This window comes from Phodopus roborovskii, unplaced genomic scaffold (genome assembly GCF_943737965.1).
Source record: "Phodopus roborovskii unplaced genomic scaffold, PHOROB, whole genome shotgun sequence".
In the NCBI taxonomy this organism is placed as follows: Eukaryota; Metazoa; Chordata; class Mammalia; order Rodentia; family Cricetidae; genus Phodopus; species Phodopus roborovskii.
In genome coordinates this window covers 50,311,177-50,332,114 of record NW_026126480.1, presented here as the reverse complement: position 1 = coordinate 50,332,114, position 20,938 = coordinate 50,311,177, and the positions used below count along the sequence as shown (strand labels likewise).

Here is a 20,938-nt window from a genome sequence, read left to right as displayed (position 1 = left end):
ATATAAATAAATGTAAAGACACACACGCACACAGGTTCACAGCCATATGACTTCCAACAGCCTAGAAAATACCCCAAGAATCTGTAAGCTGAGAAACCGGAAAACTGAAACTGGAAGCCACACAATGGATAATTTTAGTTTCCACAAAAAAAAAAAAAAAAAAAAAAAAAAAAAAAAAGATTAACTTTATTTACAAAGCACACCATAACATTTTATTGAGCCTAAACAGGAATGTCAGGAGACTGCTGAGATGGCTCAGTGGGTAAAAGTGTTCACCATGCAAGCCTGACAACCTGAGTTTGATCCCTAGAACCCACATAAAGATGTAAGAAGACAACTGACTACACAGTTGTCCTGACCTACACACACACACACACACACACACACACACACACACACACACACACACACACACCAGGGCATGTATCCCCAATATAATAACAAAAATTGAATAAAAGTTCTTTTAAGAAGAGGAATGACAAGGACAATGATTGGGCATTTGTGTTCCTCGAACTGTCACACACCAGAGACACACAGCCCCTGCCTTCCCCGCCTACTGAGGTTGTCCCTACATGATTGCACTTTTGTCTCCAAGGATCCAGTGGTACTGTGATAAGAATAGGCTTGATGTGTCAACCCCCTTCCACCTGCAGTGTCCAGTCCTTGTACATACTAGTGTGCCTCAACTTCTGGTAAAGCCTTCTGACGGCTCTGCGACACCATGAACCAGCTTTTTGAGTAGGAGTCTTGGTACTCACTGGGGATGTGAGCTCAGAGTAGGTGAGACCTCTTCCTCCCTGCCTGGAAGGTGCCCACCTGAAGGCCAGGGTAGGGGATGAAGATGGAGAGGCCTTTGGGGAGATTCCAGTCTAAGCCCTAGCATAATGAGTCCCTGTCTGCTTGTGCCATTCCTGTGTGATGGTATTGATGGCCCTAGGAATCAGGAGGGAGCCCCTGAAGCTGAGACATAGCTAGGATCCATACAGTCACCCATCCTTAGTGCATCCAATGCTCCTGAAAACAGAATGGCACCAGGCTAAGTCCCCAGCATTGTCACTGACTCCTCAGGCAAGTGGAGGTGTATGTAGGGCAGGTGTGCTCCCCATGCACTCTAGATGATGAAGGGACCTGGTAAACGATAGCAGCCTAGTCAGGTTCACACAGGCAGGGAGCCTGAATACCACAACAGCATCTCATCCCTCAGTCCCCCCCCCCCTAATTCTCACAGCACCCTGTCCTCTGGATCCAGGGAGAACAGAGGCACCAGGAACCAGCTCAGCTTACAAAGCAGCAGGGCCATGACCTTTTCCTGGTGCAGGGGCCTGACCCCTGCACCCCACCGACCCCTGCACCCCACCGATCTGCCCCTGAAAGTGAGACATGCACTCATGCATACACCTACAATGCATGTGTAACTTCAAACATATGAAGGAGACATAAAGCTATGTTCTCCCCTCCCCCCCATTGTCACCCCTCCCCTCAAGGCCCAGACAGGGACACACATGGTGACATAAGGGTGGAGAGATCCAGTGTGTCCCATTGGATCTGTTGATACATCAGTGATGATATTACAATAATAGACTGGTACAATGGAGGAGGGGCTGCACCTAAAGGCAAAGGAGGGACAGAACCAGCTACACAAAGCCACCTATACCTACATGGAGCCACAGAGAGCCATGGGAAATCACACAGAATGATTCAGTGCTACCTAAAGCCACATGGAGTCACACATATACATGGATGAAGACACCCAGAGCAATTATGGATGAAGAAGCAGGCTGGCTAGCATGTGAAGTTGAATGGATCTTATCCTGTAATCAGACCCTTACTCTTTTCCCACAGCAGGGATTGCTAACCCCAGCTCTGCTGTCCACAGGGGTAGCCTGTGCTTCCCAGTGTCCACCAGACTACATTCTCAAGGCCTGCTCTGTGCTCACCTTTGAAACGGATTACTATTGTGTATGTGTAGGATGTGGAGGGAGGGCACACATGCCATGGGCATATGTGTAGAGGTCCAAGGACAACTGTAGAATTGGTCCTCTCTTCTACCTTTACATGGGTTCCAGAGATCAAACTTGGATCATCAGGCTTATGCAGCAAGTACTTTTACCTGCTGTGCACCTTGACCCCTTCATTCAGTTTTCAAATCTTCCCGTGAACACCCCATGGACAGGGGCTCCAGAAGCAACTTCACCCAGTGGGGAGGGCTGCTATTGGCTTCTGCCAGGGATGGTGCTTGACTCCATCCAGGACTATCATCACAACAGTCAATGTCACCTTGGTGGTGGAGAAGCTCACTCTAAGAATTAGACCACCCTGAAGCCAGTTTCCATTAATAGCTGTGGCACAGAGAGGCTGAGAAGTCACCAGGCACAGAGCCCAACCCCTCTGCTACCCAGCCTTTAATGGCACTGGCTAGCATTCTCACAACCCAGCTGGGTAACACCATGCTCACAAAGGGGCTCTGGACAGGTAGGAGTAGCTTCTCCCAGGGAAAGATAACCCAGCTCAGATATGCCCAGGCCAAGTAGAAGGGCCAATTGCCACCTGTTCATACTTTAGGACCAGCTAGAGATGTCCGAAGAAAGCTAGCAGTTGTCTCCATGGTAACTCCGGCCAGCCCCTCACTCTTACCCTGAGAACAGGACCATTCTGCTTCTGAGCCCCCAGACTTTTCTAAAGAGAGCAGACATGCCTGGCCTAAGATGGAGTCACACCCATCCACAGGAACACATAACCTTCAGAGCAGAACCCTAGACAGAATCAGCTCTTCTTTGACAGCTTCTACTCTGGGTTTCTGTCTCCATAGCTATCAAATGGGGCAACTGGGCCAGCACATGCCTGTGGGACCTCCAGGAACCATGATCACTATTGCAATGCTATGGTTGACATATCCTAAGCAGAAGCTCCAGAAAGATTCAATACACTGCAGAGTCCCCTTGGACCAGCTATAAGTGGGCAGGTCTCTTATGCCCAGCCTCCACACTCACCCAAGAGGGTCTAAGCTCCCAGAGAGGTGACCCAACCCAGTGACCACACAGCTCCAGGAGAGGAATGGGTCAGGTTACAGCCAGCAGGTCAGATCTGGAACCATCTGGTAGAGCCCAGCTCCCTGCAGGCTCTCAGGAATGCTGCTAGCCCTATATTCAGGGTTGTGACTAGCCATGGCATGGCCCTAGGCTACCCAGCAGGTATTAGGCTGCCAAGCAAACCTGTGGGAGGCTCTAGGCTGTCCTGCATTCACCTGAGGCTCCAGGAAACCCAAGGCTATCCTGTCCTGGAAGGGAGGCTGGTGGAAATGCAACACCCCCTCCATCTTCACACAGGCCAGGCCAGTTTTCCCAATGTATGGGAATGCCTTTGGCTTGAGCCCAGCAGTGTTGAGGTCATCCACACAGGATGAAGGAGCCCCCATGCTTTGCTGCCTTCTCTGGGCTTTGAGAAGAACCTGGTTTAGTCCCAGCTAGACAAGTCACCCAGGGCAGCAGCCCCACCTACAACAGGTGCTTGTGCAATGCCCTCTCATGAGCAGTGAATGTGGACAGGGTGGGGCTCCACAAAACTACCCAAGCTGTACCAGAGGGCCACCCAACGGGCCGTAGGCCACAGATTCTGCCCCTGCCCTGTGGTCCTCAATAAGACAAGCCATATAGGCAAGGGGATTGATTATAGGTGTCCCAGCCCTGGTGGGGTCAAGGTCCCCTCTGGCTCAGACCCTCAGATGGCCTGCTGTGTGCTAGACAGAGAGCAGTAGTTGGCTGCACAGAGGGCCTCAGGCCTCCCATCTAGATGGGGAACTAGTACCCTGGCTGGCCACCCAGGTGAAGGCCACAAGAACAGTGGCAAGTCTAGTATCTAGGTATAGAACATCTCCCTTCCTTCAAAGCCTCCAGAGGGAACAGTCATATCACCAGGAACTCACCATTTGTCTTCTAACCCTCTGTAACAAAGAGGTGGATTCCTAATCCTAGTATCTTTGGGCTCAAGCCTTAAAATGGGACGGACCCATCCTCTAGTCCCAAACTTACCTGTGAGCTACCTGGGTCCCCTAGGCTGTTCCTCCTATTGTCCCCCAGGGCTTTGAGAATGCCAGAGGTCATTTAGCCAGATAGAGGTTTTCCCAGTATAAACCGTGCACCATGCAGTACTGGTCCCAAAGAGAAGCTGGGTCTTTTCCAGAAGCTGGGTCCTTTCCGTCAGGCCATAGCTCTATCTACCCACATCATTCATGCTAACCCAGACTTCCCTAAGGATAGGGCCTAGAACTCAGGCCCAGAACCCAAAAGAGACAGTGCCCTGGGACCCCTCACTACCGAGATGACAAGAAACACCCCCCACCACACACACACACACACACACACACACACACACACACACACACACACACACACACAGTGAGAAGCAGGGGGCAGAACCCTATGGTACATTTCTTACTATTTTTATTATGGTGAACTATTTTATACAAAACACAGAAATATATCTGTTATAAAATTCACACGAGGGTACCATAGTGATTCCTTAATGTCTTTCTGGTTCTTCTTTCTAAGCTAGATAACCATATATCCTGGTTCCAGGGGGAGAACCCTGTCACCTGCCAAAGTGAGGGACGCTTTTCCATGCCAGTCAAACCCAGATCTAATTGTCCCAAAGTTTCTTCCACATGTCCTGACCTTACTCTGAGAACCTGTCTGTCCAAGTGACATCCAATATCCCCAGTGCCCTGCAGACAAGAGTCCCTCATCCTGGGCTCTGGGTTAATCCTATAGCAGGCTCAGCTTGTCAGGAGCCCCAGCTGCGGCTCACACACTTCCCTCTGACTCTATGCTGACAGGACTTGTGGGGGAACTGCCCCACAGAGGATGTATTTGACACCTCCAAGCAGCGGCTGGTTCCTGCCTGGTTGCAGTTGAGGCCCTCCAGAAGACACACTAAGAACATACTTAGGCACCTATGTGAACCTGGTACCCCTGAACTAGTGAGCTAGTTAGTATGTGCCCTGCTCAACAGGTGCCTGCTACCCCACATGTGACAGCCATTTGTTCCCCACCCTGGAAGAGGTTGGCTTGCCCAAGGACACCCTCCCAGGGCGGTATGACTTTGAGGCCACAGGCAGCCGGCCAGGGAGTCCTTGATAAGCACAGCAAGAGGTGGTGCCACTGGGAACCAAAGCTGGGAAGACATGGAGTCCCCAGTTTCCCCCCCAACTCCCCACCCCAATCCCTTTTGCCAAGGACAGCCAGAACATTCCCGCTTGCCTGGGGAGGTGCCACGCCTCAAAAGAACTAAACCAGGGACCTTGAGCTGGGACACAGAGGGCAAGTTTACACTTAGCGGGAAACCATCTTTACTGCACAGGTTGGCAGGGACTTCTCAAAGGCCCTTTGTATACCTGCCTTCTGTTTTACCTCCAAGCCAAGTGAGGCGGGAATCACATGCCCCAGGAACAAAGGGAGGTCAACAGGTCACCTGAGGTCATGGGCTGAGCCTGGAACAGAGTGCCAATCCTACTTTTATGTCAAATGCAAACCTGGGACCTCACCACCACTCCTGTGCTTTCTCCGTGGCAGCTGAGACATCTCCTAGAGGTCCCCAGTGGCCTTCACCCCTCCTGTGCCCAGTGTCAAGCCTGTGGTGCTGGAGATTCAAAGCACTCTGTGATCCTCACTTACTAAGGCCCTTCATAACTGCTCAGCTCATTGCAGAGAATTCTGGGTGTCAGGTATGCAAGACACAGCTTCTGACCTCTCTATACAGGCCCCTCACTTGCCATCAGTAGAGCATCTCCTTTGTGTTCCTGCAAACCACTGGCCAATTCTTCCCTTCCATTTCCCTCTCAGTTTGCTCTGCCCTGGCCCTTGGCCCTGCCAGGCTCTCACCTGCAGGTTAGGCCACCCTTACCCAGGATTCTCTTGTGAGACCACCTACCTACTTGTGCCCAGGGAACCCGTCACTCTGTCATGGAAAGGATCTTATGAGGTAGTTGTGGGATATGATAGCTGCCTCTAGATCAGGGAGAGCAAGGCCTGAGATACTGCTCACTGCTTCTGGGTACCAAGAAAAGACTTTCTTGAAACCAAGAGTTCTTCCCCAGCATTCTAGGATCCAGCAGAGGTGAGGCCAGCTTTAAATGCATGAAGCCTACTGCTCTCCGATGTCACCTGAGAGCCAATTTTCCACAGTTGCACCACTTAGGGGTCCTTCCACAGAGTTCCCCAGGTAGATGGGCATTGTGCCTACTCAGAGCAACACAGGCAAGCAATGTGGCCTTTGCTGCCTGGGGCCACCTTCTGCCCAGCCTGTCTTCCCAGGGAGACTAGGCCACTTGGTGGACATTTCCTGCCACTGGAGTCCTTGGCTAGGAGGATCTGGGTCCTGTGGGTTCTCTGGAAACCTCCACTGTGTGTTGAATAGAGGATCCAAGATGGTGAACCTCTGCTACAGCTGGGGAGGGGCCTGTCTGGGTGCTCAGTGAGTCACAGCCCTCCAGAGATTAAAGGGCTTTCATGAGGGTGCCAGGCAGGGCTCCTGAGCTGAGGAGAAGCTATTGTTGGTCATTAGTAGCCAGGTGTTCAGTCTGGTCTGACTCGAAGACACCAAATCTCCTGTGTGGCTTTGTACACACCCCTGGCATTCGGGTTCCCAAGAAGAAGAAATAACCACACCCACCTGGTTAATGCAATTCTAAGACTGCAGATAACCCAGCTGAGCCATGGGAGGAGGGCAAGCCATACTGTGAATCTGTTATCCTGTCAGCTGGAGTATAGAACAAGAACACAGGCCTGCCTAAGACTCTCACCTGAACAAAGGGAATTGTCTAAAAGCAGGCAGCCTCAATCAAAGAGGGGCCAGGCCATGTGGGCCACAACAGGTAGAAATCCAGTCTAGGCTGTCCTCTGCAGGACCTGTAGATTAAATACCAAGCCCATGGTCCCTGGGCTAAGTACCGTGATATTATAGCCTGTCCCCAGGGAGGGAGCTAAGGACTCTGTAGGAGTGACCCTACAGAACAAAAACCACCTCAAAGACCTATGCATGCCTCATTACTTGGAAACAGGGAAGGGCCTGGCCTGTTACCAAGTTTAAAAAAAAAAAAAAAAAAAAAACTTCAGGCAGGAGAGAAAAGGAGGGTGGAGGAGGCATGAAAGTGGGGGAGGGAGATGGAGGGAAATGAGAGAGGAAGGAAGGGGAGAGAAGGAGGGGGATGGGGAGGAGGAAAGAAAAATACAGGGAGGGGCGAAGGAGGGAATGGGAGGAGAAAGGGAGAGAAGGGGAAGTAAAAGCAAGGCGTGAGAGGAGGGAGAGATGAGGAGGGGTGGGGGGCAGAGGGTGGGGGAGTCCCTGCCCCTTCTCCAGACAATGGTCTCTGGACTCTAGGCCAGCCAGAAGGCAGCTGCCAGCCTTGGCTATCTACAGATAGGACTACTGGCTGGCCATATGGAAGGCTGGAAACGACACTGGGCACTCTTCCCCTTTCAAGAAGTGTGAGGTAGACACCAGACAATACTAGACAAATAAGTGGCCACAGCTGAAGTCAGGCGCTTCTCTGAGGTTTAAGTGTGATCTCCCACCTCCTCCCCCCACTCACACACACACACACACACACACACACACACACACACACACACACACACACACACACATTCCTGGAAGCCTCCAGCAGGGCCTGGGCAGCTCCAGGCTCTAAGTCCTTCAAAGGCTCACCAATACCCCTCTGGTCTTCTTAGCCTGACTCCTGCCAAGGCATTCCTACCTACATGCCTCCTTCTCCCCCACAGCTCTCTGCCTCGCTGGGATAGGTGGGCATGCTGCTTATCCTAGTTCTCTAATTACAGTCTTCAAGGGGCCGAACTAGTCACACGAACAGGGCCAATTCCAGGCAGCATTTAGCATTGCCCCATCCTAACTCGGTAACCACAGACACTGCAGGTCACTCCAGCTAGGTTCCTTCAAGTACTCCCCAGGGAACCTGACATTTCCATCTCTCAGCTGACATCACAGGGCTGCCATGAAGGAGCGCCAGCACACTGGGCATGAGCCTCAGTCTGTCTGCTCCACCCCAGCATTTCCCTGACATCCTGGCCCCCAAGGAGGTAGCCACAAGAGGATCGCAGTAACCCCACCCTCTCCCCACTGGGCAGAGCCAGCTCACATAGCAGATAGGAGTCAGGGGACACAGCCCCAACAGGTGACACGCACTGCAGAAAGGAGCATATCCTCCAGCCAGAGGGGATCTCAAACAGTGGATTTTGCAACTTGTTTAATCAAGAGCCAAGAAGGGCACATGCTACACACTCTCCCAGTCCCTCCACCCTCTCCCTCCTTCCCTTCTCTGAATATTTCTTGGTGTTATTTCTTCACCAAAGACCTCAGGTTTTCTGCTCTACAGGTCCCTTCCATCATGACTTACACACTTCATCCCCATCATTACCTCCAAAGCATGTTCTTCTGGCCCCAGTATTTCAGCTTGATCTGGAGGCTGCCCCCCAGCTCATTCACTCCTCCAGCAGTGATGCAATGCGGGTCCTGGTGGGGCAGTTCTACCCCACCACTAGGCTGTCCCACCCATCTAGATTTTGGACAAGTTGGTAGCTGAGACACTCAAAGCCTAATCTGTGATCTCACCAAGACCCACGATGGTGCAGCTCAGCCCTGTGTGGCTTTAGGCAAAAGCAGGAGTTGGCAGGGACCCCAAAGAAATGGGACCTCTTCAGTGTTTTGGTACCCCTCGTTACTGTTAAAGGATAGGTGTGTGCTGGGTGAGATCGGGGTAACCCATCACCTGTTCATCTCCAAAACTGTCCCTTAGTCACTAGTACAACTGGGGATCTGAATCCCTACAATAGATTCTGACCCACTCCAGCTGTTACTGCCAATAAGACACACCATTAAGCTTTCTCTAGCCCTGTGACGTGCCCTGGCAAACACTGGCCATTCCCTTGCCTCCTGCTCCAGGCTTGGCTTAGGCACCTGCTATGGCAGTAGGCTCAGCTGTCTGTTAGGAGCTATAGATCTTTGGGGTTAAGGGAATTTGGGGATAGGAGGTCTCACAGCCTTGTTTCCTACCTTTCCAGAAAACAGTATTCATTCACCATGGTTAGAAATTTTCTGACACCAGTCACTCAAATGTAGGGCGATTCAAGACTAATGGCCTCTAACTATTGCTATGATAACTATGCACTAGCCCCTACCTATAATTCCCAAACAGCAGCCGCAGAGTACCTTGAGAAATGGTGCTACCCCATGGCATGGTCTCTCAGAGTTGTGCTTTTGTCCCAAAGAGGTGACAGTGTAAAAATGTCACCTGAAACCAGTCCATTCTTGAGAGTCAGCATTCACCTCTTGGGACACCTGCTTTGTTTTAATCAACAGGGACTGTTTTCTCTAGTTAAGATACATGTCTTGGTAGCACACCTTTAATTCAAGCACTCAGGAAACAGAATCAGGTGAATCTCTGTGAGTTCGAGGCCAGCCTAATCTTACCTATCTCGTTCCAGGCAAGCCAGAGAGCTACAAAGTAAGTCCCTGTCTCAAAAAAAAAAAAAAAAAAAAAAAAAAAATACACTTGAAGCTTTTAATTAAGCTTAGTATTTTTCTTTCTTATTCACAACAGGGTAAATTTGCATGATCCCTAGTCAAGTGTATAAAGTAAGGATACTCATTCCTGCTCTCCTGGCTCTTGGAGGCAATTTTTTGTTTTGTTTTGTTTTGTTTTGTTTGAAACAATGCATTGATGTATAGACAGGGCTGGCCTCAGACTTGTGGAAATCCTCCTGCCTCAGCCTCACAAGCACTGGCATTATAGCTCCATGGTGGCTTTCTCACTGAAGAGCCGCCCCCTGCAAGACCTGGAATTGCTCTTTACACAAATACATGATATCCTGTGCACATTTCTCCCACACAACTGCTTCTCTGGCCCACTTGAAAGCCATCTTAGCACGATGTGTGACCAGTGAGCCCCATCTGACTGTTTCATGCTTTTGCTATCTGATGATAGGACATCCTTCATGACCTTCATCTGCATTGAGATGCTACCCTTCCTTATATGGATGTGTAAGCTCAGTTGCCTTGGCTGTCTGCCTGGACACATGCCAGTAGCATGCTCCTTTAACCACAGATCTTCATGGTTTACCATATTTTAAGCCATCATAGCCAGAGGCATAGATGTGCCTCGTGAAGAACAGGAAGAGATGGTTAGAGCAGAACTCTGCCAAGGTTAAGTGCTCAAATCACATGACTCCTTGAGGATGCTTAGACACAAGTGGGCTTCTCCTGGTACCCCCCACATTCTTCTCTCTGACGAGTGGATGGGGTACCTCTGGGAAGGAAACATGGGATGGAGGACCTTTCCCTCTCAGGGAGGCTGCTATCAACATGGGGGAAAGATATACTCCTAGCCCAAGGTAGGAAGGGGGTCCCGGTGCTGCTAAAGGGATTTCTTTATTAAGAGTTGAGGTGACTTGGGTTTCTAGGCAGTTGATGAACCTTGACTGTGGCTTTCGGATAGCAAGTTCCATGAGAAGATACTTTGGAGGAATGCTCTGAGTAATCTTTCTGTTTACCCAAGAACACAGTTTAGAGAAGGTACAGAGAAGGGTATCCACAAGCAAGAGGCATGAAGGGGAAACCAAAGGTGGGCTCCCCAATGAATCTGTACCCAACAGATGAGGTGGCCAGGTACAAGGCAGATATCACGAGATGGGGAAAGAGTAGCCAGCAGAAGTGCTTCCTAGGGGCTGCAGATAGAGATCAGGCATGAGAGCCAGACAGTCTGGTTTTTTGTTTGTTTGTTTGTTTTTTCTTTTCTTTGGGATGTATTGCTAGAATTACTAGTTCCTTTGTGCTCTTTCACTTCTGTCCAGAGGCCTTTAGGATGCAGTGTTCTCCAGCAAGGTGATGCTCTGACAAAGAATTCAATAGTGATCCTTTTTAAAAAGAATTTTTATGCCAGGTGTTGGTGGCACATGCCTTTAATCCCAGCACTCGGGAGGCAGAGGCAGGTGGATCTCTATGAGTTCAAGGCCAACCTGGTCTACAGAGCTAGTACCAGGACAGGCTCCAAAACAATACAGAGAAACCCTGTCTTGAAAAACCAAAATGAAATTGGAAAATACTTTGTGATGTAAGTGAAAAATTTAACAAAGAGTCAGAATAGGGGTGGTATCTGGAAGAAAGAATGTAATATATAAAATAAAGAACACTATTATGAGCTTTGGTGGAATTTCTGAGCCTGAATACAAGTCTAACAAAAAGGAAAGTCAGACAAAAATATGCAAAAGCATAGAAAAACTTCAAAGCCTATAAGAGACCAGAAAGAGACCAGAACAAGTACATTGTGGTTGTTTCAGAGTGAGAAGAGAAGGAAAGAGGCATGGACACTCAATAAAATAGTTGACAAAATAATTACAGACATTTAAGCCTGTGAAGCTCAGAGGACCCCTCACAGATACAATCAAAAGCTCTACAGAGCTACCGAGATTGATCAGTGTTTAAAAGCACTGGCTGCTCTCCCAGAGGACCTGGGCTTAATTCCTGGCTCCCACACAATGGTGCAGAGCCATCTGTAACTCCAGTTCTAGCACCATATTCTGGCTCTTCAGGCACTACACACATGCCACACACACAGACATACATGCAGGTAAAGCATCCACATACATAAAATTAAAAAGATAATCTGCAAGGAACATTATCATCAAACAACCAAAAATACATGGCAGAGAATTATAAACATAGCAAGAGAGAAGTGTCAGGTTACATGTAAGGAACTCCTCATTAGACTAACAGCAACCTTCTCAGCAGAAGCCTTATAGGTCAGAAAAGAATGAGATGATACAGCCAGAATCCTAAAAGGGAATAAAAAGCTATCAACCAAGAATACTAAACCCAGCAAAACTATCCTCTAGAAAAGGAAGAAAAAAAAATAAAGTCTGTAAATCAAGCAAAACTGAAAGAATTCAACAGATTGATGCTGTAAGAAAAGTTTCATATGGTACCCTGAAAAAAAAAATGTGTCTGGTCTCTTCCTAGCTCAAACTGCAGGCCAAACTAAATCCTTCCTCTTTAAGTTGCTTCTGTAAGGCATTTAGTCACTACAATGGTAAAAGTAACTAACACAGAGACTGAAAGTTCGGAGATGGGAAACACAACTCAGGCAAATGAAAACAAAAGCAAGCAGTAGTCAAACATCAGGAAAGTCAAATGTCAGTCAAAGACTAAAAAGCAACAGAGAAGCCCACTATAGAATAGTAAAGGGATGGAGTCAATAGGTGAATTCATGTACCCAACTGTATAAAGCAAAGAACATTAGATCTCAATGGAGAAACAGAATCTAACAGATTGTATCAATGACAAATTCTATCAATGGAAAGGCAGTCCAGGAAAAAGTCAATGGAGAAACACTGGAGTTTAAGTACATTATAGAGATGGGCAGCGGTGGCACATGTCTTTAATCTCAGCACTCAGGATGTAGAGGCAGGCAGATCTCTGAGTTCTAAGACTGCCTGGGTCTACGAAGTGAGTTCCAGGACAGCCAGGCTTGAAAATTGTGCGTGCATGCATGTGTGCATGTGTGTGTGATGAGGACTAATAAAGTACACTGTGGAGTAAAGGGACCTACAAGGCACTCACAGAGCATCTCACCCAGTTATAGAGTAAACACCTCGCAGCACAGGTAATGGCCTACAGGATGGACCACATGGGAGATGATTGCAGAATATTGATTTACACTGTGAAGATGTCTCTTTGCCAAGGTGCCTTCTGATTGGTTTAATAAAGAGCTGGATAGCCAATAGCTAGGCAGGAACAGGTTAGTTGAAATTTCTGGGTACAGAGAGGACTCTAGGAAGAAGAAAGGTAGAGATGCCAGGAGACTCAGAGAGGAAACAGGAGGTACAAGATGGAGAGAGGTAATGCCACATAATAGAATGTAGATTAAATGGGTTAAGTTATAAGAGCTAGTTAGGAATGAGCCTAAGCTATAAGCTGAGTTTTCATAATTAATAATAAGTCTCTGTGTCATTATTTGTGAGCTGACAGCCCAAAGAAAAATCCATCTACAGGAAACCACAAAGATACACACATGCATGCACACAACCACACATGTATGCGTGCGCTTGCATTAGAACTGGTCATGGGATATAACAAAGATGCAGAGAACAAAATGCATGTTTAACAATCATCAGCCTTCCGTATCTGACCACCAACTTGTTCAGACAAAAATCAAGACAAAGCCTGATCATATTAGCTACAAAAGGATGGATGTGTATAACTAAAAAGGCAAATATCTCTAAATGAACATTACAACTTGAGGACTTGACGAGGATACTGAAGACCATCCTACCGTGTTTGTGACTCCAAAGGAAATTTTTAAAATACTCATTGCTGCACAAAGTAATACATAGATTCAATATAGTTACTGTCTGAGTATAGTGGCAGTTTTTCCACAGGACTAAAAGTCCTAAGATTGTTATGGAGTCACAGAAGAACGCAAATAGCTCAGGAATTTGCATTCAAAAAGAACAAGGCTGGAGATGGCACAACATATAACTTGGAAAAATCCTCAGGCTGGGGAGTAACTCTATTGGCAGAGTGCTTGCCTAGCATGTCCAATGCCCTGGGTTCAATGTAAGGGAAAAAGGGGAGGAGGGATTGCTATTTCAAACAGATGGGATACTATATATTGCATGGTGTTTAGTGCACATCTATAATTCCAGCTCTTGGGAGGTGGTGATAGAGTTTCAAGAGTTTAAGGTCATCTTTGGCTACATAGTCTGAGTCTGAGGTCAGCTTACTTTACATTAGACTCTGTCTTAAAAAACAAACAACACTTTATAGCTTGAGTAAGCAAAGCATCATGAGCCTAGCATGAAAATAGATACAATATGCTGAAGAGATGGTAGTTAACAGTACTTAGTGCTCTTGAAGTGTACTAAGGTTCAGTTCTCAGCACCCATGTGGTAACTCACAACTGCCTGTAATTCCAGTTCCCAGATATCTGAAACCCACTCCTTGCCTCTGGTTTTGCCTGCATGTGCATGGTATACACACATGTATATACTTAGGCACGCGCACACACACATAGAGACAAACACATAAACAAATAATTAATTTTAAAAATAGACACAATAGAAATGTAGGCAGAACCCAAAATTTAATCCATGTCTTTGCAGCCAGTTGAATTTTGCTCAGAAAGCAAGAGCAGCCACTGGAGAAAGAACAGTATCTCTCATAGGTGAAGCTGAGAAGGCTGGATATTTTGCATGATGAGGGCTGTTTTCTGGCCAATACACCCACCTGTGCATTTGCACACATGCACACAAACATGCACACACACACACACATGCACACACACACACACACACACACACTCACATCACTGCTATAGGAGGTAGACTGGGAGACATGCAGATATATGGGCCCAGCCTCCTTTCCAGGACATATTGCCTTTGCCTGGATCCTTCTGGAACCACATCCAGGTCTGTTCTGCTCAGTTGCCATAAACCAGAGTTGGGAACATCCCAGGAGGTGGCCAAAAAGTAGGCAAACACTATATCAAGTGCTCCCATCTCAGATCTGCCTGTGTCTCAGTCAGGACAATGGCCAAAACAGAAGCCCTGGCTTATTAGAACAGTAGTGGGTGAGGCCCTCAGGACTGTTCCCAGGCCACAGAAGGGTCCTCTGGCAGCCTTTGCCTCTACCCACCACTTTCCCAAGCTCAGGAATGTCACTGGATAAAAATACTACAGACAGATGTCATCAGTCTGGCCTGTCTTTGGGGCTTTTAGTTGTCCAGGCAGCAGACCTGTCAACCGCAGCCCAGGCTGTGAGTGTGGGGTGAGCACCAGCAGGGAGAAAGCAAAGAAAGCCCTTGAAAGGAGCCAGACAATACCAGGTGGGTGGGTGGGTGGGTGGCTGCCTGCCTGCCTGCCAGCTTGCCTGTATGGCCTTTTCACACTTAACATCAATACACATGCTAACACCAAAACACAAACAAACAAAAGACACCTTTACCAATGGACTCCCTGTGTACAAGAAGGCAGAGCAGGGGGACAGACAGGGCCACTGAGCATATCTCTGCCTGGGAAGATTTTTCTGGAGGAAGCACCTTCTGAATATTTAACAGTGTGCACTAAGGCTGACATGTGCCTGGTTGGACCCCAATTCATCCTTAGAGAACAGGTTCCTTCTGACCAGGACTCTTTTCTCTCCTCCTAGAGCAGCAACCATTCTTTGCTTGGTTCTGATCATCATGGGGTATATGGGGAAGGAGCTCCTGGCTCCTTGGGTACACCCAACTGTGTAACCTTAGGCAAGAAATCTACCCTCTCTGAGTTCCAGGGTTCCCAGCTGCACCCTGCGAGTAGCCATACTTGACAAGCCCTTGACAGAGGCCTCTGGGCAGGGCACAGCAGAAGATAAAGAGCTTACAGAGGCAGTCCTTTCTGGTGCTTAGAAGCCTCATGGGAAATCGGGTCATTTGGCTACCACAGCCACCCTGCTGATAGAGCTACTGTAAGCTCCTCTCTGTGGCCTTCGAAAGTCTGGGGCTATAGAAAGGGATTCCCACCAGGAAAAGGCAAAGAGGATGCATCCCAGAGGGCCTTGGGTGGGGTGAGAAGAGCTTAGCACCACCTACTCTTTGGCCCTGAGGCCCTGCAGAGCCACAGCCTCCCCCTGCCCTACCTGTTACACCACATGCTTCCCGACAGGGTCAAAAGGGCCTGCACCTTCCCCTCTGCAACTATTTCTTAGGTTTAGCATCCAAGTGACCCTTGTTGGCTACACCCATCCCTTCATTCTCCAGGGGCTGGGCATTCCACATAAGAGCTTCCAGAAGCTTCTCTGTAACCTTTCCTCAGGACATGTTCACATACCACCTTTTGGACCTAGAGCATGCTCCTTGGAGGCTGACCCCAGCCTGTCAGACTCATGAAGAGGGAAATGAATCACAGCAAGGTGCATAGGAGCCAACAATTGGCCTGGAAAGTCAGAGCTGGGAGGGGCCATGGAGCTAAACAGGGTTCATTTCCTAGTTAAGGGTGCTGAGGAGAGAGTGAGGAGCAGGGGCCCTTATGACCAGAACCTGTGCATCCCATGACTCAGAAGCCACTGATAGAAGCAGCTGCAACTCTCCTCTGACAGGGAGACCTGCTGTGAGTGCCACCCTGCATTGTGCACTGTAAGCAACCACTGTTTGCAAAGAGAACACCACGCCCAGGAAGCATGACCTCTGGACACTACTTTGCCACCAGAGGGCTCCAGGCACCAAACTCCCTAAGAAACAGGCCACAGCAACTGAGGCCTGACCCCTGTCATTGTAACACCATGGGTCCCTATAGGCTTCTTTCCTCCTCAGTAGCTCCCCAGACCACCTTGGTCTGGCACGGGTCCGTATGCCATATGACCTCTTCCTCAGATATGAGGTTCATGAGCTTGTTTCCTCCTCTTCCTCTTCCTCCTCTCCCTTTCCTTCCCCCTCCCTCTCCTCCTCCCTAGCTGAGAGCCCTGGGTGGGGGGAGGGAAGACTGTGGCCACCCAGCTAAGGGCAAGGCAAGATGAAGGGCACCACATACAAGCAACAGTGTGCACAGAAATACCAGGCTGGGTCTGGGGACAGGTTGAGGTGGTATGTATATCTGGACAGTCAAAGGATAATGATGGCAAGACAGCCAGCAGATGACACCAAGGGGCCAGACTCCAGAGGAGATGGCATGTGGAGAAACCCCAAAGAGACTCCTCAAAATGTATTCTTTTCCAGGGCTGAAGAAGAGAGATGCTTTCAGGGGACATAAGGGAAGACTTGGCCATCCAAATAGCCCTGCATCTGCCTCAGTGCTGTTTCCATCATCCTGCCAACTGTCTTTCTAGGTCTGCTGAACAATCGCCCAGTGGCCATTCCATGAGAGTCATAGACAATACAGTGCAGCCCCTGCATTTGGAAAGGCCAGCCCAATCAACCACCAGGAGCAACTGCAAGCTCCATTCATGATCAGTTCCCTGAGGTACTAGCAAAAGCCATCAGAAAGTTCTCAGGAACTGAGCAAGCCAAGACTGTGAGAGGATGGAGACAAGGTACTCAAGTTTAGGTTCAAGACCAGGGAAGGTGGGCAGTGTCTCTCAAATCCCCCTGCTAGTCACAACCAGAATCTCCAAGCAGCTTGACAGAGTATATAGAGTGGAACATCTACCTTTGACCTTGGCCAAGGCCCAGCATCAAGGCAGCTGAACCCCTGTAACCTCAGCTACGAAGGGGGCTTCTCTCTATGGGGACACAAAGGGCTACAGGAAAGGATTAGGGTGAACCCAAGCAGCAAAGGGCAGTGCCTGGAGGCCATGTCCTGACCCTGTCAGCCAGAGAAGGCCAGCACAGACACAGGAAGAGCTGTTCTACTTGGGCCAAGGCAGGGGTCCCCCAAGGAGGGGCCAGGATGTCCGGGCCTGTTTCCCCATACGCATGTGGGAAAGCATACCCCAGAGCCTGCAAGAGGTTGGCTGTCCCCTCTACTGTCTCCCACACCCACACATTCATTCCCTGCTTTTCAAGAGCAGGTCTATCCTTCCAGCCACAAAATCATCACCTGATATGTTATAGAGTCCATCTTACCAAAAGCAAGAGCCAGCTGCTTTTGCTACTTAGAGCAAAACCAAGGGCAACTAGCATGACCATGTATTTCCTAAAAGATGTGGCTGCTAGGCCCCTAGCTGCTGGCCATGGCTCCTCTTGGAGACTGCATGACCCAGAGGGTCCTGCTCCCCTACTGAGGGTGATGGAAATAAGGTCCCTTCCCCCAAAGTCTGGGCAAGGGACATGCTGTGCCCAGCATGGGTCTTCCCAACTTACTCCATCTCCTTTGTAACTAAACTCCATGGCCAGCCAGTGCTAGGGCTGGGGAAGATTGACCAACCACCACTCAGCAGCTAGCATCTTACTCCCTCTTCCTTAGACCACCAATCTAGAAAGTCACCAGGGTTCTGTAGCTCCTGGCTGCTGGGGAGGCTGGGCAAAGGCAGCTCTGCTGAGCAAACTTCCCGAGGGCTGAACAATCCAATTCAGGAAGAAAGCACAGTGTAAGCACAGACTTCCTCTGGGGCGGGTCAAGCCCTCTTCCTCCACCAGGGCCAGGCTACCATAGTCAGGAACTTAACGATGCTCATTCTAAGGACCTGCATCCCCAGAAGGATACCATGCAAGTGTCTGAAGGCTGCTCACCTTGGCAAATGGGGCTCCTGGACAAAGAGGTAATAGGGTAGGGGCTTCTCCAGAACCCCACCTCTTTCATCTCAGGGATCTTAGGGTCCAGTAGGCAAGTGCTGAGGAGCAGCAAGCCATGTGTTTTCTAGATATTCCTATAGCAGTAAGGTTCCTTGGGATCTTTGCACACTATTCCCTATGCCCCGAGAAAAGCCCACTGCCTCTGCAAACACATGCAGAGCCTCTATCTCCCAAAGTCTCAGGGGTCCTGGTGCTTTGGGAGGCAAGGCTGGGGGTTGGGTGGCCTTAAGGACATAGCAAGAATGCCTGTGGGGACAAGGTGTCCTGAGACCTTCTCCTGCTACTATGGAGGATCCTTTTCTCCCTGTGCAAGGCAAGCAGCCATCCGAACTTTGTGAGCCTGGCTCTCCCTGTGCCTTGAATGAGTAAACAGAACCCTGAACACCCAGTGGAGGCCCTGCCCAGGTGGCAAGACAAGCCACAAGGAGGCTTGTCACCTAATGGAGCTTCCAAAGCAATCAGCTGAGGGGTCGACGGGGTAGAATCTGGAGCCAGAGGCTGGCAGGGCACCAAAAAGCTGAGCAGCCAGGAAGTGCTGCCTCAAAGTGGCCAGAGGGAGGCAGCAAGGAGGGCAGCCAGACCATTCCTGGAGATGACTTCCTGTGCCCCTGCCCTTGAAAACTGGAATGCCCTGCCCCTCTCAGGCAGCCTGTGAGAATAAGAGCCACCTGGTAGCAGTGAAGGCCAGGTGCAGCTCTGCTCCCTCCCCTGGTTCCTAAAGCAGGTGCTGCTCTTGGACTCTTGATAATGTGTCCGCTGGGCTCAGGGCATCCAGTCCACTTTCATCAGCTTGGGTTACCGAAGCTATGGGCACTCCCCTGTGGACATCTTGAACAACACCAGTGCACCTGCCAATCTATCCTGTGCATGTCCCTGCTGCTCTGAGTGGCCGAGATAGAAACACCCGCCAAGGCCTGGATGGGTTTGCCCAGTCATTCCTGGGGGCTTCCGAGTCTCTTGTCACAGCTGACCCACACCAAAAGGCCAGCTCCTGACTTGCTTACTACTCTTGTGGGGACTAACTCCTAAGAGCAGTCCCTCCATCCAATGAGCGTGAGGGAAACTCCTGGGCTGGTGTATCCCATGTTCCAAGTGTCCCCCACTACATGCCTCCCTTTCAACCACAGCAGAGTCTCTGAATTTAAGGAACCCGCTTCCAGTCTGATTTCTGTTTCTGTGATTAGCCTTTCCTTGCCTCCTTCAGGGTCTCAGTGCGCAGTGGCGCCAGTTCAGGGGAATTACAAATGCGGGGAGGTTACTCACACGGTGAAGTGGTACACGAAACACTTCCAGCCCGTGGGGCGCTCGAGGAAGTTGTAGACGCGGCCCTGGATGTGGGTGCGCGCCAGCAGCGGGCGGCGCGTGCTGTAGATGGAGACGCGCGGGTCAAGGCTCACCCGCGGCCGTGGTCCGAGGTCTGCGGGGGCCACGGCGGGCGACACAGGTGGCGACATGGGGGACGGGGTCCCCGGGACTCCGGGTGGCGCGATGGGCGCGTAGAGCGTGCTTCCCGCCGGGCCACCCTCAGCCAGCTCCAGTGAAAAGGGACACTTCTTGGCTAGCCCCGCGCTACCCCGCCGGGCGCCCAACAGGAGGCCCCAGCCCGCGCGCTTCCTCTCCGCATTGGGCGGGGACGAGGCCGAGTCCATAGCCAAGCAGGACCCCGGGACCCGCCGCGCCTCAGAGATGAGGTGAAGGCGGCACAGGGCGCTGGGCGCAGTGCAGGGAGCCGCAAAGCCAGCCCAGCCACGGGGGGCCGCTGTCCTCTCGGCCTGGGGGCAGGGGCGGGGCTGGTCCCCAGGGATGGCACGCCCCACCCCCAGGATGCCCCGCCCCTGGGCGCCACCAAGTGCCTACCTGCGGCCTGGCTCAACCAGCGGGCCACCTGCTACACCATGCCACTCCACACCAGGCTGCTCGCTGTGCTCCTCTAGGTGCACACCTGCTGGGCGCACATGCTTCCCGGCACTCCGAGGCCTGCCTGCTCTGCCAAGCTCTAGAGTCTTCCAACCCGGGACTAGCAGGTGCCACCACCAAGAACCAGGTGGAGCACAGACACTGGCTTTCTCGCCATCTGAATCCGACCTAGAGAGGGAATGGAAGGCAAAAAGGAGGGCATCCAGGGTCACGCGTGGACACGGGGAGCAGGATGAGGATCACTGAGCATCCTTGAGTGTCCAGAAGCCCCTGCTGGCGACGGTGAATACCAAATGTCTTCCCCATTGTTAATTGCGGCCCACTGTGGATGTGTGATTGAGGAGTTAAGGACCGACCATAAGTGGCACCCAGTGAGAGCGGGTTAAAGTTAGCTAGATTGTGGTTTTTACTGGTAGACACAGATTGTGGGGCTGCCTGGGCAGGTAAAGGGAGAACCGTTTGCTCCTCCTCAGAGTTATGGAGGAGCTTCTTGTCCTGGAACTGGTGTCCTGTGGTGGAGATAGGACTAGTCAGATTTGTGCAGCTGGCTCTTGGGAGCTGCCTGGGCTGAGGCTACACTGACCTTTGTGTGGGGTGAAAGGAGACCTGCATCCCAAGACAATGCACACAGATGGGACCAACATCTGCATCTCCATATTCCAAATACAGCAGAAGAAAAGTGTGCTTTTAATAAGCACCCAGGTGATGATGGTACAAACCTATAATCCCAGCACTCTGGAGGTGGAGGCAGGA

The 20,938-nt window shown here is 50.3% G+C and overlaps 1 protein-coding gene across 1 annotated transcript in view; it reads right to left on the bottom strand.

Moving 5' to 3' along the window:
- Kcnq1 (potassium voltage-gated channel subfamily Q member 1) overlaps positions 1 to 20,021 on the bottom strand; it is a 314,995-nt gene extending 294,974 nt beyond the window's left edge. Inside the window, exon 1 of the mRNA XM_051193455.1 lies at positions 19,532 to 20,021. Coding sequence (XP_051049412.1) covers positions 19,532 to 19,917 — 386 coding nt within the window. The 5' untranslated portion in view covers positions 19,918 to 20,021. The remainder of the gene's footprint in view (positions 1 to 19,531) is intronic.
- Positions 20,022 to 20,938: the final 917 nt, after the last annotated feature.